The 19,524-nt window shown below is 34.3% G+C and overlaps 1 protein-coding gene and 1 pseudogene across 2 annotated transcripts in view; one reads left to right on the top strand and one right to left on the bottom strand.

Annotated features, from left to right (window-relative positions):
* Positions 1–312: 312 nt before the first annotated feature.
* Positions 313–19,524, bottom strand: part of Slain2 (SLAIN motif family member 2) — a 55,985-nt gene continuing 36,773 nt past the window's right edge. The window contains exons 7-9 of one of the 2 annotated variants that reach the window (XM_076864135.2): positions 17,621–17,698; positions 4,552–4,864; positions 313–3,302 (exon numbers count right to left, since the gene is read on the bottom strand). In XM_076864135.2, the coding sequence (XP_076720250.1) occupies positions 3,236–3,302; positions 4,552–4,864; positions 17,621–17,698 (458 nt within the window). In that variant the 3' untranslated portion in view covers positions 313–3,235. The remainder of the gene's footprint in view (positions 3,303–4,551; positions 4,865–17,620; positions 17,699–19,524) is intronic. The other variant, XM_076864136.2, reaches the window with a different exon arrangement.
* LOC143406615 (small nucleolar RNA U3) lies at positions 18,384–18,519 on the top strand (annotated as a pseudogene).

Genomic DNA, 19,524 nt, shown 5'->3' with positions numbered 1-19,524 from the left:
CCTCTTGGAAACTTAGTTCTTTTTTTTTCTTATTTAATATAATGCTAGATTTTTCTAACTAGACACCAATTCATAGCATCTGAAAAAGTTCCCAGAAAAACCAAACTACAAATTTACTCCAAATAATCCATATACCAAATAACCTAGGATAGAGAGAATATGATATAATTCAACATCAAGAAGGCTAAAACTGAAAGGGCAATAAAATTGGGGTTGTGCATTTAAAAAAAAAAAACAACTGAGAAATTAAAATCAGTTGCAGGAATTTGGGGGAAGAAGAAATCTTACCATATCCAGAAATTAATAAAACACTTGAAAAACAAATATAAATTTAATAATAAACATTATGGTCAGGCTGTTTATTAAGGAGCAACCACACATACAAGTTCGGCTATAGAAATGTTTGCAAATCAAACTTCATGTGATCTAAAAGGACCATGCGTAATGTCAAAAATGGACACCTGTACAGTCAATAGAAAGTTAATTTAAACATACATAGTCTAGATCATCCTAGAGTTATACAAACATCTGGGGCCACATATGTATCTCATTTTCTTTCAAAAAAACTTTTTTTTCTATAAAAGTGATGTTTTGAAATAATTTTAAAAAGTATCTGACAATTATGAATGGTCCCCAGTTTTACAAAATGTGATTTCCAGGGTATGAAAACTGAAAAAAGTCAACTCTTCAGAGAGCGTTTTATATTATACAAACAAGTTTTATAGAAAAATGATCCAGCAAATGCTCGAGTTAAGAATATTTATATTTTTTTCCAATTCTTTACACTTTTATTAACACACTTACAAAAAATAACATTCAAACACTGAGAAAATTAAATAACTTTGGAAGCAGAGTTCATAGCTTTCTGCTTACATATAAATGACAATTCTGGGCTGTTGGCACAAAATAATCAACATTCATAAAACCCTTACTACTATATATCAAACATAAGTTAAAATCATAGGCACTAGTTTATCAAATCCACATTTCTTCTGTAAGACTAACCACAGTAAATCCTTAGATTTTCCCAAACAGAAAAACTGGCAATACACAAAGGCTCTCTAGTAAAAAGGCATTTTTTTTCTCTTTAGGAAACTAAAAGCCAAAAGTCTGTGGTAGTACAATAGCAGGTAAAATAATACTTTACCAAACTCAGATCCAAAATATGTTTTTAACAAGTGATGAAACTGTTTAATTAAAAAAAAATAGACATTTTTTTTTCTGATGCAGCCATTTAAAAACAAAGTTAAATAACCTGAATATTCCTTTTGAAACTGATTATCTAACTAAAAAGGTAATGGATGTTTCATAACAGGGTTAAAGTTCCTTTTAACTATTAGATTGCAGCATATATTTTTTGAAATGTTGCACTGAAAATGGAGACCTGTTTTGTTTTTTTATGGATGGTATTTTAAAATGAGACAGTGGCTAATTCTTTATTTACTTAGATTTACATGAGATAACCCCCCTCACCAAAGCAGATGCTTTATTTTCCTCTGAAAAAGCAACATTTTCCAGTTCATTAGCATGTAGAATTCTGGCGTCATTCTTCCCAGACCCACCCCATCACCTTCAATTCAAGGATACAATTTCTTCCTTGCAATATACACCATACTGGCAGTTTAAATCTGCAGCTGCTTGTGTGCTAACCCAATGCCTTCCTAATGGTCAAGCCATTAGGTGTCAGTCACAGCAAAATGGGAGTCTTGGTTTTATTACTCTTTTAACCTATCAACCTCAATGCTGTTCTGAATATTGTCTTCCATTTCTCTCTCAATTTCCTTTGCCAACTTACAGAATGTCTTTAATAGGAAATAAACTTATGATTAAATCTCTAAAATCTTTTAGGTGACCCAACTGCCAATATTTTAGAGCTGTTTAAGTACTTAAAAACAGACCTGATGTCAAAAATGAGAAGTCTGCTACAGAAGAAGTTTTAGTTTGGTAATAATCTGATAAAACAAAAACAGGTGATTTCAAGGATGGTATATAAGAGCCATTAGAAAGCAAGTATTTATTTAACAGATTAGAGTCAGATACAGTAGGTTTGTTACCAAAAATGCAAAAATTGATGTAAGGCAGAATTTAAGTCAAAAGGGACAGTATTTTCAAAAGATTTTATACAGTTACCCAGTATAAAGTGAATCAACCTAAGTAGGATTTAGCAGGCTATATTTCCTACCACATAATAAACCGTTATGCCATTTAATAGCAATAAATAGCAACTGTCATCACCAGAGACTTTGTAGGTTAAGTGCATAGATTTTTTCCCCCCTCTCTCTCACTGTATGGTTTTGTTCCAGGTTGTAAGCACTGAGGTGTTGTATCAAGAATAAAGACACACACTTGTTCTTTCCCATCATGGAAAACCTGCCGATATAAATGAGATATCTTAATTCTGTGACAGATAACAGCATGTGAAGAAGTTGGCTTCAGTAGCAAAGGCCATCTTCCTGAGCCAGGAACTATAAAGTTTAGAAAGATTGTACAACTGATATTGAGCCCTTTTGGCAATCAAAACAAACACAGATAAGTCTGATGTGTCAATGCAACATGATGGATGCACACTGTAACACTATCTGGTGGTGCTGATGTGAGCTATGTCCAAAATTTAAGATTAAATAATTTTTCCAATAAACCTGAAAAAATAATTCATAGATTCTTTTAAGTGTATGTACCATATTTTAATCTCTAGTCTGGATTTCTTCCTCCCATTCTCCTCCCAACCCGAAATCTTAACCTCATTTTATGGAGAATTCAATCACTTTAGATAATTAGTCAGAATATTAGTTCTCATTAACACAAATATTTATTGATACCATTTATACAGTAAATTAGGTTGAATGCAAAGTTTTAGGTAGCCTAAATTCACCATTTTCTTGTGCACAAAGGTACTCTCTCATTTACAAATGGGCATTTCTCTTTGGCATCCATTAGGTATTTGCCCAGATATTGGCCTTTGTCAAATATTTAAAAATCAACCAAGGTTCTATTAAACAAAACTAAAAGTGATTCCATGTAGAGTGATTGTATGATTACCAAACACATCAGATGTTAAATGTCATTAAAGTGCTGCTTGATCATCTCTGTCGGTTTGTGCTAATAAGACAGAGAGGGCTGGGATTTTATAAATCCCAAGAGTCTTATCTGAACAGTCTGCATATAAAAGTTGTTTATTAGCTTGGTGAAGGGGTATCCATGAAGCTGTGGACCTCTGCATTCTTGTCTTTGCTGGTCAATAACAGCCATCTTTCCAACTGTCATCTTTCATGCTACCATAGGTTTTAGGAGCTGGCAAGGATCTGAAATAAAGCAATTTTATAATGATTTGCATGTCTTTACAAAACACTACCACACTCTCTCTCACATATATAATTTTTCAGGTGGCATCCCTTTCAGAAAGCTCTACATAGCTATTTGTACAACCTTTCTTCATTCTGCCTTTTCATAACTGTCTCACTTTTTTCACTACATGGATAATGAACCTATTGTTTTGAGAGGTAGAATGATGATTGTAATATTAGAGGCTCTGTGTTGCGATCCCTAAAGATGCAGTATGGGATAGTGGCTAAAAGGACTTTAAAGTCAGACATACTTGGAACTAAAGGCCCCATAATTTGTGTGGCTGCAGGCAAAATATTTTATCTTATTAGATTTCAATATCTTCCTCTAAAAAATAGAAATAATAAGAGTACCTATTCATTACTGTGAAGATTAAACAAAGTATAAGTTATTAGCACAGTGCAGAGAGCACAAAAAGCCACTGCACACTACTACTGAATTTGGAAATGTAAACCGTTTACATTAGAATTAAAGTACAAGTAATACAGTTTAAATACTTAGAGAATAAAAGCAATATAAGCAAATAAATATTTGAAGTTTAATTATAATTGATGCGTAAATTTATTGATGGTGATAATCCTATTCTTGAATAGTAAAAATTAGAATCATGTGTCCCATCCTGGTTGGGATGAGAATCACCTGAAGATTAAACAAACACACAAAACAAAGAAACAAAAAACACCCCCACATACACAGATTTTGGGCCTCATGTCAGATCAACTAAGTCAGCCTCTGCGGGGGTAAATTTAGGCCTTTACATTTATTTAAAAAATAAATAAATAAATTCCACAGAAAATTCTGAATTGTGCCAGGGTTTGAAAATTGTACTAGGCTTATAAGTTGTACTAAGACTTGGTAGCTGCAAGTTTTATCTTAAATATCACTCTATAGTCTATCACATTTTTATTATCTTTATTAAATATAGTTGTATTCAAAATGAACAAATATCACAACCAAATTGAGTTGTGATTTTTTTCTAGGAGTCTTTTTGAACATATTAGGCATCTGGATAAATTTAGTGTGTACCAAACTGGTATCGTGTTCCAAATGAGGATTTTATCAGAGCAATGAAGTAACGTTTTATTTCATATACTAACATGATAGTGGGAACCTACTATGGTTCTCTTAAGTTCACTATCAAATTTAAGTAAGGCTAACTCCAGCCTACCTCCTTTCATGTGCTCAGGAATGCTGAAACAAGTCACTTACCTGCGAACAGGCTGTGCAAGTTTGCTGCGAGGCACTGGTATACCCCCAGCAGAAGGGGCACTGGGTCTGGGCAGTCCACTTCTCATTGCCGTTGTCCCTGCAGGTCTGGTTAAAGTAGTGCTGTTGATATTGCTGGGAGGATTTGCTGGAACTGTATTTTGAACCATAGGAGGCCCAGGTGAGGAGGTGGTTTGTGTGAACTGTGTTGTTTCTTGGCTACCAGGAGAACCATGGTTACTAAATGCTTTCACTGGTTGTCGAAGAGCCAAAGGAGATGGTGCTGCAGGGGAGCGGAATTTGCCTGGAGAAGGTACTGTGGAATGGTAAAGAGAAACCAATGATTTGAGTGGAAACCAAGTATAAGTGAAACCACTGCTTTATATTACAGTTGATGATTGGGGACTAGTATGTCCGTATTCATGAAACTTCACTCTAACATATGTGCAAGGAATAAAGAATATTTCTGGGCTAATAAAAGGAAAAAAGATAACTGGTTCTAAATAACCAAGTCCTCACTTGGAAGGTTACAAATTTCCTTAAAAAAAATGTTTTAACCAAGCTGGGTGCGGTAGCGTATGCCTGTAATCCCAGCAGCTCAGGAGGCTGAGGCTGAGGCTGGAGGATTGCGAGTTCAAAGCCAGCCTCAGCAAAAGTGAGGTGCTAAGAAACTCAGTGAGACCCCATCTCTAAATAAACTACAAAATAGGGTTGGGGATGTGGCTTAGTGGTTAAGTTCAACCTGAGTTCAACCCCTGGTATTCCCCTTCTCCCCACCCAACCCAAAAGAGTTTTAACTAGGCCAGCTTAGAACCCACAATATCAGAAGAGAAATGGCTCTATAGGATTCTGTTTCACTGTAGCAACTAACTAGGGCCACATGAGAACATTTTAGAGGTGTGGGGTAAGGCTGACTATCAGAGTATCGTCTAGAATTTGAAACTCATTTCTCTCCTCAAAGAAACATTCATGTAAACAAATATATCGGGCTGGGGATATAGCTCAGTTGGTAGAGTACTAGCCTCACATGCACAAGGCCTTGGGTTCAATCTCCATCACCCAAACAAGAAACCCCCAATATATCTGGTGGTTGTATCTCCAAAGTTTGCTATCAAAATATAACTAAAAATTTAGGAACTAAGAATTAAACAAACAAAAAATCTCCTAGTGCTGTACCTCACAAAGCAAGGAATTACGAATCTAGGGGCTTATAAAGAGGTCCGTCTGTGAAGTTACAGAATAAAAATGGTATATTTTTCTGGAATGTCAATTCTACTAAGTAAAACATTTATATCAAAACAAATACCAATACACAAAAGAATAAAATGTACAATGTACATTGATTTCTAAGCCAAAACAAGTCTTTAAAATAAATTTTATTGTTTCAATTGGTTGCTCTGCAATGTACATTCAGGTTTTCTGGGGTACACATTCATCTTTCTCTGCTTACTTCATGTTTAGATAACTTGCCTCTGACAGGGCACCAGTTTTAGTTTCCTCACATGCCCAAAGGTGGCTACACACAATATAACATGCTTTATCCAAGGAAGAACTCTGGAGTAGGGAATCAGAGAGAATGAAGGAGAGAGGGTGGTAGAGGGAAAAGGGATCAGAAGTAGAAAGATAACTATTTTCACTTTACCTCCATTAGTTTGAGTAGCATATGAATGGAGGTTAAGCCTGGGCCATAGAAATGTATTATTCTACACATTTTCATCTTCCTCACTTCTACCAATCCATCTATATGCCAAAAGTGGCAATAAGGTCTATCACAACAATGGCAGGAGACAATGAGTCTGGACACTAATTTCATCTGGTCTTTGGGAGAGAGAATGAACCCTGGCTTCAAAACTTCAAAATAGGAAAAATCCATCTCCTATTTCCCTTTCAATAGTTTTTTTCATAGCCCTCTTCCCTCCTGGCTGATCTTGCCTGTTCTCTGTGTGACTAAAGTTCCAAGTGTCAGCACCATTGTGTTGAATATATACTAGACCCCACTGCATGATGTACTCAAATTATATCTGGCTCCAAAACCCGTATAACCATGACTTTCAAACTTGTCTGTGCCTCAGAATCTTAAGGAGCTTTTGAAAAAATACATGGCAGCTCAGATACCACTTTCACAGAAATAAGTCTGAAATGGAATTTAAATATGTATGTATTTAAAAACTAGGATCTTTTACCGAGATAGAGAAATGGGGAAGGAACTTACCTGCCTGATAAAAACACCCACAAACTGGACAAAATATATTAAAGACATTAAAATGCTGGACAACAGGGGATATAAGAACATGATCTCTGTAAGAAGGAAAACAAATGAGACACAGAGTCCCATGGTCTACCTGACTATTTCCCCCACTCCCCTGAGACATTTTATGGCTATAGATCAGAGAGGAGTATCCTACTGTTAAGTCAGTTTTTTTTTTCTTTTTTTTTTTTTTTTTAATTTTTGGTCATTGTGACCAAAATATCTAACAAGAACAACTCAGAGGAAGAAAAGTTTGTTTGGGGTTCACCAATTCAGAAGTTCAGTCCATGGTTGGCCAATTCACTGCTCTGGGCCTGAAGCAAGGCAGAACATCATGGCAGAGAGCCAGTGGAGGACAGCTGCTCAGCTTATGGTAATAGAGAAGGAGGCGGGGTAGTGGTGGGTAAGGAGCCAGGGACAAAACAATCTCCTAGGGCATGCCCCCAGTAAACTACTTCCTCCAGGCATACTCCACCTGTCTGTAGTTACCACTCAGTAGTCCATTCAAATTATTAATAGATTAATTCACTGATGAGGTTACAGCTTTCATAATCCAATTATTTAATCTCTGAACATTCCTGCATTGGGGACCATGCTTTCAAAACATTAGCTTTTTAAGGGGCATTTCTAGGTCCAAGCCATAACACCTATACAGATCAAAGCTATCTTGCTGAGTAGAGAAGATGAAAACCAGAATTTGAGGGGCAGAGTACCTTAGAGGAGGGGGCTGAACAGAAGACCTCCTCAGCTCAGAAGTCTGTTTGAATCTTTGGCTGAACTGAATACTAAGCTGGAGAAGTACAGAGTGAAGCTCTGTCAGACTGGGCAAGAAGTCTGGAGCACTGTAAACTGAACAGTTGCCAAAGCTCATACAGAACTACTCCATATTTGGGTTTCAACCTGTTACAGTAACAAATCCTTGCCAAATATCAATGAGATATTCCAAATGCAGCCAGGAGATATTCCAAAAGGGTCAGGTCTTAAGGGGCGGGGGAGGGGGAAGCGGTAAACTATATGTAAAGGCTACTCTAACGAAGTTAAGAAAAACATGCCTCTAAAGCAGAGTTTAGCAAATTATTGCTGATGAGCAAGTCAACTGTTCTTGTAAATAAAGTTTTATTAGAATACAGCAACACCCATTTTAAAAATATATTGTCTACTTTCAATTATTTTGGCAGAATTAAACAGTTGTTACAAAGACCATACTGCACACAAGTCTAAAATATGTATTATATGGCCCTTAAGAAAATATTCATTGATCTCTCCTTTTAGAAAAGGTCAAACTAATCCACAAATAATGTGATTACTTGCCACAACAAAGTCTAACACTATTTAAAAGAAGATAAATCTATTACAGAATAATGTAAAATTCTACAATGTCCACTGTTCAATAATTACTAAATACAAGCAGAAAAACAATCATCAACACCAGGAGAAAAATTAGTTATATCAAGAGCCAAAAAAATGCTATGTAAAACAGACATATTTTAGATACAAAGATGGAGGTTAAAAGTAAAGGATGGAAAAAGATGCACCATATCAGTACTGATCATGAAAAAGCTAAAATGTCTACAATAATTTTTATCAGAAAAACACTACCACTAGGAACAGACTTTATAATGTTAAAGGAGTCAGAAAAAATGATGTATCAATCCTCAGTGTGTGTGTGTGTGTGTGTGTGTGTGTGTGTGTATCTCAAAACAGATAAAAAAAACATGAAGCAAAGGACATAAGTGAAAAGTGGGGGGAAAGGTCCAAAACTAGAGTTGAGTAATTCAACACCTCTTTCTTAGTAACTGATCAAATAGGTTGAAAGTCAGAAAGGACATAGGCATGAACACTAGTGAGTCATGTTGCCCTGACATTTATAGAATACTCTGTCAAACAATATATGATTTTCAAGAATAGTAGAACACTCATTCACTAGGCCATACCTGTTGGTATAGAAAAGTCCTAAATATTTGGAAATTGAAAAACCTCTGTTTTAAACGATACATGGGTTCATGAAGAAATCATCGGGAAAATTACAAAACATTCCAAACTGAATGAAAATGAAAACAACATAAAATCTTAGGGAATGGACCAAAAGCAGTGTTCAATTTATAGCTTTTAATATACTTTTATTAGAAAAGAAGTCTAAATCAATTAGATAAACTTTTACTTTAAGAAGTGAGTAACAGGGCCTAGAGTTGTGGCTCAGTGGTGTAGCACTTGCCTAGTACATGTGAGGCACTGAGTTTGATCCTCAGCACCACATAAAAATAAATAAATGAAATAAAGGTATTGTGTCTGGATACAACTTAAAAAAAAAAAAAAGTAACAGTAAATTTAGCCCAAACTTAGTAGAAAGAAGGAAATTATAAAAATAAAAGCAAACATCAATAAGCTATAGAAAAAAAACAAAGAAAAGGAGAAAAATGGTAGATAAAATGGTCCTTAAAATGTCAACAAAACTGGTAAAATTTTAGAAAGACCAATGAGGGGAGAGGAATGTTACAAATTACCAGCATCAGGAAGGAAAGAAAGAAATGTTACTGCAGATTTTGACATTGAATATTATACAAAAAATTTTTTTTTTTCAGATTACAGAGGACACACAGTCCTAAGTCATTGTTATCAGGTCAGCAATGCCCTGATATCAAAGCCAAATAAATAAAAGAACACAGATACAGAAATCCTTAGTAAATGTTACAAAATCAAATCCAAAAACACACAAAAAGATGCCATCATGTGCAAGTAGGGTTTATCCAGAGATACTAGGTTGTTTAAATACAAGGTTGGTAACAATGGCTGAAAAATCAACCAATGCAATTTCAGACATTAACAGACTAAAAGAAAACCAAATGAGCATATGAAACTTTTTAAATGAAATAAAGAAAAACTATGAAAAAACTAAATATATCATCATATATAATGGTAAAGTCAGAAATGACATAGACATTAACACTATGAATTAAGCTGCCCCTGATTAAGGTTGAATGCTTTCATCCTACATGGGGAAGAAGGCAAAGATGTCTATTCTTACTTTCTTCTATTTAACATTGTAGTGAAATACTTAGCCAGTACTGCATGCCGCCCTCTGTTTCAAAAGGCACATACGTTGAAATGGAATGATTATATAATTAGAAATCCAAAGAAATATCAGACATAATAGGTGAGTTTAGCAAGATAGCAAGATATAAAGTTTAATAAACATGGTATTTATGTATGACACTAAAAAAAAAGATATAAAGTTAAAAACAATACTACTTACAATCTAGCATGGAATATAGCTTAGGCATACATTTAACAAAGTATGTTCTAGATCTATATATTTAAAACTATAAAACACTGTTAAGAGAAATTAAAGACAATTTTAAAAAGGAGAGCTGTGTATAGTTCAGGAATCATAAGAAACAACATTGTTGGACTACCAATTATCCCCAAATTTATATATACATTCAGTGAAATCCCAATTCAAACTGCAATAGGGTTTTCAATTATTTTTAATGGTAAACACTGAAAAGCTAATTCTAACATTATGTGGAAATGCAAAGAACCAAGTATAGGCAGAATAACTTTGAAAAAGCATGAAGCTCAAGGATATATACTACCAGACTTATTATAAAGCTACAGTAATTCAGAGTGTTTGCTATTGTCCTATGGGTAGACCTACAGATCACTGGAACAAAATAAGTCATAAATCACCTGCATGTATATGGTCAATAAATTTTGAATAAATGGGTGAGAATATTTGGAACAGATAGTCTTCTCAATAAATGGTGCAGAACAAGTGGATAGGCATACAAGAAAAAGTGAACCTCAACCTTATTTCATAGCATATACAAAAATTAACTCAGTGCATTACAGACATAAGTATAAAACTATAAATAAATTAGTTGAAACATAGGATAAGAGCTTCATGACCTTGTTGTGTTAGCAAAGAATTATCAGGCAGGGTACTATCCGTAAAAGAACAGTTATATACTGGACCTCATCAAAACCAACAAGTGAAGTAACCACCAAGAAAATGAAAAGACAAATCAGAGTTGAAGGAAATGTTTGCAAAACATGTCTCTTCAGTAGATGAATGGATAAAGAAAATGTGGTGTGTATATATACACAACAGAATATTATTCAGCATTAAAAGAGAATAAAATTATGGCATTTGCAGGTAAATGGATGGAGTGGGAGATATAATGCTAAGTGAAATTAGCCAATCCCCCTCAAAAACAAATGCTGAATGATCTCTCTGATTTAAGGATGCTGATTCATAATATGCTGGCGGGGGAATGGGAGGATTAAATGAACTCTAAATAGGGCAAAGGGGAAAAGGAGAGGGATGAGAAGGGAGGGAGCACAGGGGTAGGAAAAACGGTGGAATGTGATGGTCATCATTACTCTAAGTACATGTATGAAGAAGTGAAGGATGTGACTCTACTTTGTGTACAACTATAGATATGAAAAATTGTGGTCTATATGTGTAATATGAATTATAATGCATTCTGTTGTCATATATAACAAATTAAAATAAAAAATTAAAATAAAAAAGCCTCCCCCCAAAAAGTGTCTCTCTCTGATGTATATTGTATTCAGAAGGCATAGAACAAGAAAAATTGATTTAAAAAATTGGCAAGAGTTCAACTGCAACTTCATAAAGGAAAACATATGACCTAAAATAAAAAGACACTGAACACCATTAGTCATTAAGAAAATGCATATTAAAACCAGGGTAAGTTATCTACAATAGTTTGAATGCATTCTCCAAAATTCATGTATTGGAAATTTAATCCCTAAAATAACACCTTTGGGGTGGTGGCAGGTCACAAGGGCTCTGCCTTCATGAGCAGATATGGGAGTGGCTTATATGGGAGTGGGTTCTCTTTCTTCTGCTATTCTGCCATGTAAGGACAGAGAGCTCCTGTCTGCCATCTACCATGTGAGGATGCACTAAGAAGGTTCACATGAAGACATCAGCACCCTGATCTCAGACTTCTCAGCTTTTAGAACTGTGAGAGAATAAATTTACATTTGCTATAAATTACCCAGTCTCAGGTATTGCTATAATAATAGGAAATGGACTAATACACCACTGCATATCTATTCAGAATTGCTAAGATAGAAAAGACTTATGTGACAAGTATTTTTGAGCACTCAGAGAAAAAGGAATTCTCAAACATTGCTGATAAGAATGTAAAATATTATAGCCACTTTGGAAAAATAATCTTGACAGTTTCTTATAAAATATGCTTACAAAAGGATTGATTTTATGCCAAAGAAAATGAAAACATATGTCCACCCAATGAAAGCACATATCCATACAAATATTTGTATACAACTTTATTAATAATGGCCCCAAACTGAACAAAGCTCAAATATTCATCAGGTGAATGTACAAACAAATCATGTTATATCCATACAATATATACCACTCAACAATAAAAAGGAATAAACTACTGATGTGCACAAGGGTGACTCTCAAAAATTAGGCTGAGTAAAATAAGTGCCAGACACAAAACAGTACATCCTAGAGAAATGTAAAAGTGGGATTCTAAAGAGTGGTTGAGTAACCCCTAGGAAGGCAAGAAAAAGAAAGCAGCAAAATTAAAAACAGAAAACAAAAAATAAAATGGCAGATATAAATGGTATCATCAATAATTGCATAAAATGCAAATGGTGTACACATACCAATTAAAAATCACAGATTTGCAGAGTGGATTAAAAACCATAACTTCACACTATTCATAAGAAACTTCATGCATAACAACATAGGGAGACTAAAGTACAGAACATTCTCTTCTGAAAATATATAAGGAAAAGCTATATTAAGTAGATTTGGATAATCATAAAAACTGAAAAGATGAAAAGGGATGACCCGTAATGATATAAAGTTCAAATGATCAAGAAGACATACAATCCTAAATGTGTATGTACTAAGCAACAGAGCTGTAAATTCGTGAAGAAAAAAATTGATAGAACTGAATGAGGAGTGGGCAAAACCACCTCAACAACTGATAGAACCAGGCAGGAAATTAGCAAGGATACATAAGGACTCAGGAATACCATCAACCATAGCAGCTAATGCACACAGGATCTAATCAGTACTCCACTAACAACAGCACACTGCATACACAATCTTTTCAAGTGCCTACAGGCACTTACCTGTAGAGAAGTTCAACTCTTCTGCTCTGCTCTTACTTCAGGACCAAGATCTCATCTGAAACTACTCAATACTTCTCTTTTATTCTAGCTCCATTTATTCCTTCTACTACTCCTCCTGGAGTGGTCCCCATCCTAATATCAAGATCATATGCTGAGCCATAAAGCAAATATCAACAATTTAAAAAGAACTGAAGATATAAGAAGTATACTGTTTGATCATAACATAATCAAATTACACACAACAACAAAGTGGTAACAGGAAAATCTTAAAGTACTTGTAAATTAGATAATATACTTCTCAATATACTACATAGAATAAAATAAAAAATTAAAATACAACATACGAAAACTGTGGGGCATAATTAGGAAAAAGAAAAGTTTTAAGTCAATAATCCAAGCTCCTACTTCAAGAATCTAAAGAAGAGTAAAATAAACCCAAAGTAAAAAGGAAATAATAAGAAACAGAAATCAATGAAATTGAAAATAGAAAAATAAAGGAAAGAATTTAGTAAAACAAAGTTGGTTCTTTAATATCTATTGCATTAATAGGGTTTAGGCACTAAGCATCAATGACTACTGACATCATAAAACAAGGAAATTTTACTTTATGTGTTTGCTAAAAACACAAAACTAAATCTAATTAATTGCCTAGATTCAATTACCAATTTCCAAAAAGGAAACTATTAAATGATGCCACAGAAAAGTAAGGAGTAAAATCCAGTCTCTAAGAACCTCTGCAGAACTAATGTCATGGTAAGCAAGCAAACAAACAAATGGAAGAAAAGGAATGGAGGGAAGCTATATACTAAGAGAAATTTAAGAAAAGCATATGCTAAAAAGGCAAAACTACACTTATTACTTGGATGATAAAACCAGACAGAAAAGAAATGACTGTCATAAATATTCAGAGGAGTGGCTACTCTTAGTTGAGAGGATAGAAAAGATTTTTGGCCTTGGATCTCAGAGGTTTTCTCCAATCAAGTTTTACTAGTAATTAAGCAAATATTTAAAATTCTACCTTATATCTCTTGTCTATTTCTCAGCTGACTCAGAGCTTATAGAGGTGGGCTATGTAATGATAATCTCCAAACCACAACAAAACCCAGAGAATATGCAAGCCTGAACTACTTAATAAGAGATTAAACAAAAGAAAATACATATAGGGCCGGGATTGTAGCTCAGTGGTAGAGCACTTGCCTAGCATGTGTGAGGCACTGGGTTCAATCTTCAGCAACACATAAAAGAAAATAAAAATAAAGGTTAATTGTGTCCATCTACAACTAAAAATATAAAAAAAATATATAAGAAAACACAATTTTCTCTTCCTTTACTAAGTCAACAAGAAAACTGAAATTCTAGTTCATAGCTAGAGTCTGGGTTGTCTTGTCATCTGATGATCATGGAGGGTAGGCAGTTTGATAACTCAGAGTCATAGAAATAATATAACCCCTGTAAGAAAAACTTTAAGATTTGGCCAGAATTATGGTCTTCTGAACCTAATAGGCATAGTAACAAAAAATCTTTAAAAATTTGAAGTTATATGAACCTATCTGATTATAAAAAAATACTATGAAGCAGCTTACAAATATAACAGATAAAATTTATATAAAGTCACCTACTCAGGCTGGGGTTGTAGCTCAGTGTTAGAACACTGACTTGCCTAGCATGTATGAGGCACTGGGTTTGATCCTCAGTACCACATAAAAATAAATAAATAAGGGGCTGGGGTTGTGGCTCAGTGGTAGAGCACTTGCCTAGCATGTGTGAGGCACTGGGTTCAATTCTTAGTACCACATAAAAATAAGTAAAGGCTCACCCACAACTAAAACAAGCAAACAAATAAAAAGGTATTGTGTCCATCTACAACTAAAAAAAAAAAAAGTTTAAAGTCCCCTACTCTCTTGCCTGTTTTAGATTCAACAGTTACTTTCCAGTTCATTTTGGTGGGGGTTGGGGGCTGGGGGAGTGCTGGGGATGGAACTCAGTGTCCCACATGATAGCAAACACTCTACCCCTGAGCTGCATACCCAGACTGCTCCTACTCATAGCTAAAGAAGTACTAAAAAATATCTAACAAGTTTCAGAAAAGAAGCCCAAGGTTCTCAAATACTTCTACAAATACCTTGTTTAAAAAAAAATTTATACATATTTATGGGGTAAAATGTGATGTTTTGATTCCTGTATACATAGGGTAATGATCATACCCTTCATCTCATACATTTATCATTTCTTTGTGGTCAGAGCATTTGAAAAAACTTTGCCTCTAGCTATCTTCAAATATACAATACATCATTGTTAACCACAGTCACTCTACTGGGCAACAGACCACCAGAATTTCTTCTTCCTATCCACTTGCAACTTTGTATCCACTAACAAATCTCACTGTTTTTCCTTTCTGTCTCTACTTTTCAGTCTTACATAATCACTATTAGTCTGTTCCACCTCTATGAGATGAACTTTTTGAGAATCCACGAGATCATACATTATTTGTCTATGCCTGGTTTATTATGTTCCACATCCTACAGGTTCATTCATGTTGTCGCAAATGACAGGACTTAATCCTTTTTTAATGGCTGAAGAGTATTCCAGATGCCATATTTTAAAAATGCACTCATCTGTTGTTGGACATTTAGGTTGATTCCAAAGCTTGGCTGTTTTGAACAGTGCTGCAATATACATGGCAGAGGAGATGACTCTCTGATACAGATTTCCCTTCCTTTGAAAATATACCCAGTAGTGGGATTGCTGAATCCTAAACTCTTTTTTAAGTTTTTTTTTCCTTTTAATATCTACCTCTAAGTTTTCTATATGATAGGTATATATTACTGGCTTGAGTCATCAGTTTTAAACTTTATCTATTGGCTTTCTCATAGAATAAATGAGATCTAACTTTCCTGCTGTCCTTCACTTCCGCTTCCTATCCCCTCTTTCTACCAATCTACCAACATAGCTATGAACATAATTGTTGGTTAAATCTGATTTCAGTGTTTATATTATTATAAACATATATATATATATTAGTTTTCGACAGAGACAACATCTTTGTTTGTATGTGTGCTGAGGATCAAACCCGGGCCACACGCATGCCAGGCGAGCGCGCTACCGCTTGAGCCACATCCTCAGCCCATAAACATATTATACTATGTAAATATTATTCATCACAGAGCCAAAAGGTATACTATAATCATTTATTTTCTTGTAAACTTGTAAATAACACTAAGGTACCCTTTCTTATTAAAGATTCCTAAGAAAGCATCTTCTCTATCAAAAGAACATAATCTATATGGTCTATTATTTCTGTCCATATACCAAAAAATAACCATTTTGGAGAACTATGGTAAACTTTTTATTTTATTTTATTTTTTGGTATTGGGTTTTAAACCCAGGGGCGTTTTATCAAGATGTGCTTGAACCACACCTCCAGTGCTTTTTAAATATCTATCTATATCTATTTATTTATTTATTTTTGAGGCTGGCTTCCAACTTTTGATCCTCCTGATATAGTATCTTGAGTTGTTGGGATTATAGGTGTGTACCACTGCATCCAGATATAGTAAACTTTTGATACTGAATACACAAACATTCACACATCCTACATTTCTATTCCCTTCAGATTCTATTCTCAAAAACTAATTTTCAAAATTATATTCAATCCACTAAGTCTTTGCTATAACGCTCAAAAAGTAATGAATATGCTAAAATATCTATTATAATACTTTTTAAGCCATATTAACTAACTTTTTTCAACAAATCAAAATCTCAAACTTCTCCTATAATTTTCTTTAGTGCTTATACCCCTTATTTATCTCTGCTATTTATTGTGTTCTAAGGCTATCAGGAAACCCACACGTCTTGGATAGAGGAAATATTTTTCTCATTGTTTATTTTTGTTTCATTTTCTCTGAGGTTTCTATTCATTTTTTTTTAAGTCCTAGTTGGACACAATATCTTTATTTTATCTTTATTTTATTTATTTATTTTTATGTGATGCTGAGGATTGAACCCAGGGCCTCACTCGTGCTAGGTGAGCACTCTACCGCTGAGTCATAACTCCAGCCCCTCTGTTCATTCTTATTTCTGCTGATCTACCTAATAATATACTTTTCTCCCAATTCTAATTTCTTCCATCTTTCCATACTCCAATCTCTTGGAACTAATTCCATAGCTTTGATGTACTACTTTCACATATTTCTTCAATATTTAGCTGTTATAAAAGCCACTACTCTATGTATATTCCAAACATATCAACTGACCACAACAATTTGTGTTTTAACTTCAATCAGCTTCTAAAGTAAATATCCCATTTCATCCCACAGGTAAGTAAACCCCAAAATCAATGTCTGAGGAAAAAACATTACCATACAGAAATGTCTCATACCTGACACTTTAAAGCACTTTTTGTTAGTTCACTCACATTAAAACAATGACATTTGGTTTTAGGTTGGTAAGAAAAATGATCCTTTTTTTTTTTTAAATCATTTATTCCTTTCAGAAAAGCAATCCAATACATACCTCTGTAGAAAATGTGTTTCTTCTGGGTTTATCCACATGACAGATAAGCAACCCACATTATTTTATTATTAAGGGGAAAAAAGAACAAAATGTGCCTTATGGACATCACTGACTCAGTGATTTAACTACATCATTTGTTGCAATTTAAACTTAGTAAGAGGCTGTAGTTACCTCTTTTTGTAGATGAAGTTTGAAGCAACTGTTTGGCTTTGAGGGAAGTACGAGGCAAATTTTTCAGCCTTTGCGAAGCTGTTGAAAAATAAGGAACTGTAATATTTGCCTGAAAGTATAAGATAAAGACTAGAGCTTCTGTAAACTTGAATATTTTAATGCAAACTTTAAAATTTATCAAGGAACAGAAACCATAAGGTGAAATGTTAGAATCCTACAAAGCAGAGGAATTTTAAAGTGATGCTTAGTGAATTAAGTTGGAAAAGAAAAGGGATGGAAATCTTAGTGCATGGTGCAAACTTTGAGAACTAGTTTCTTGTGGATGAAAAAAATCTCAAATATATCGTCTGTCAAAATAACAAAGAGAAAACAAACCACCAGCAAACATGCCACAGGATGCAAAGAATACAAAGATATAAGTGATGAACACAAGCACACAGTATAGAATAAAATAAATGCAATACTTGTTCAATGCAAAAAAGCGCATTTTGGCAAAGCAGTTACTGTTAGATGAACTGCCCTAAAATGAAACAACGATCTCCATACTCAAAAAGGAGAAGAAAACTCAGAACCAGCAAGTTCTCAGGAAGTCACAATCTGGTGGCTTTAGTATGTTCAACATCATCTTGTTGTAAAATCCAAGTAATCTGTACCTCAGATTTTGGGCAGAACCATATTTGGGCTATGCACATATGTAGAGGTGGTGTGTGTGTGTGTGTGTGTGTGTGTGTGTGTGTGTTGAGAAGTCTAAATGAGTTGGAGCAAGACTATACTTTCAGGGATCATTTCTATAGTTCGTTACTAAATGAGTTGGAGCACATGACATTTTAAAGAGATCAGTGAGGAATACTAAACTTGTTTCAAACTTTTATTAGCTACACTGAAACTCTCTAAATTGGCAGATAAGATCAAGATATAGTAAACTTTTGATAGTGAACACACAAATATTCACACATCCTACATTTCCAGGGCCACCTAGAGTTAAAAGTGGCTCCACTTATTCCAATATCCAATTATCAGAGTCCTATACCAATCAGTGCAGTCACCTATTTAAGTGGCTCTGAAATGTCCTTCTATTGATTAGACAGACTTTATATACTTTTAGAATTTATGTGTAAACCAAGACAAAAAACAGACCCTAGCTCTACAAGTTTAGTTAGGGCACAAATAATCACTGGGGTGATAAAGGATACTTGACACATCATCAGGGAGAATACAAGGAAGGATTTGTCTTTCCTCTATTGTTTAGCTTTATCAAGCTAAATAACTAATTTTTTTTTCACAGCTAATACACTTTTTTAAAGAAATGTACTTGATTTCCAATTTTATAGCACTCCAAACATTACTATAGCTAAATAATGCTTGATGCTAACTCAAATATTGACAGACAGACTAGCAAAAATTTCTCATTTAAAAAAAAATCAAAATTTTAATGGGTTACCTTATATCTATCCCACAAAAATTTAGGATGTTATCATCATTGGATATTCTATTTATTTATATGTTTTCAATCAGTCATATTTTCATCATTCCAACCATTCATTCATCTATCCCTGTATTCATGCAAATAAGAGAGTTATCTGCTTTCTTTCAGGTACTGTTTTGGGTACAATGGATTCAGTAGCCAACTAGATAGACATAGTTTTTACTTTGATGGGAATATTCTAGAAAAGGAGAGACAGACAATAAACAATGTTGTAAAATATAAGGCCTTCCAGATGGTGGCAGGTGCTAAGGAGGAAAATTAAGCAGGAAAGGGGGTCAAGAAGTAAGAGATTTAAGTTGCAACTATAAATAGAATGATTGAGAGATTTCCCTAAGATGACATTCGCACAAAGATCTGAAGGAAGACAAGGACTATGCCATGTAGATATCTAGAAAAAGCATTCCAGATTGAGGAAAAA

Source organism: Callospermophilus lateralis, chromosome 8 (assembly GCF_048772815.1).
Source record: "Callospermophilus lateralis isolate mCalLat2 chromosome 8, mCalLat2.hap1, whole genome shotgun sequence".
Lineage (NCBI taxonomy): Eukaryota > Metazoa > Chordata > Mammalia > Rodentia > Sciuridae > Callospermophilus > Callospermophilus lateralis.
This window is presented reverse-complemented; position numbering and strand designations above follow the sequence as displayed.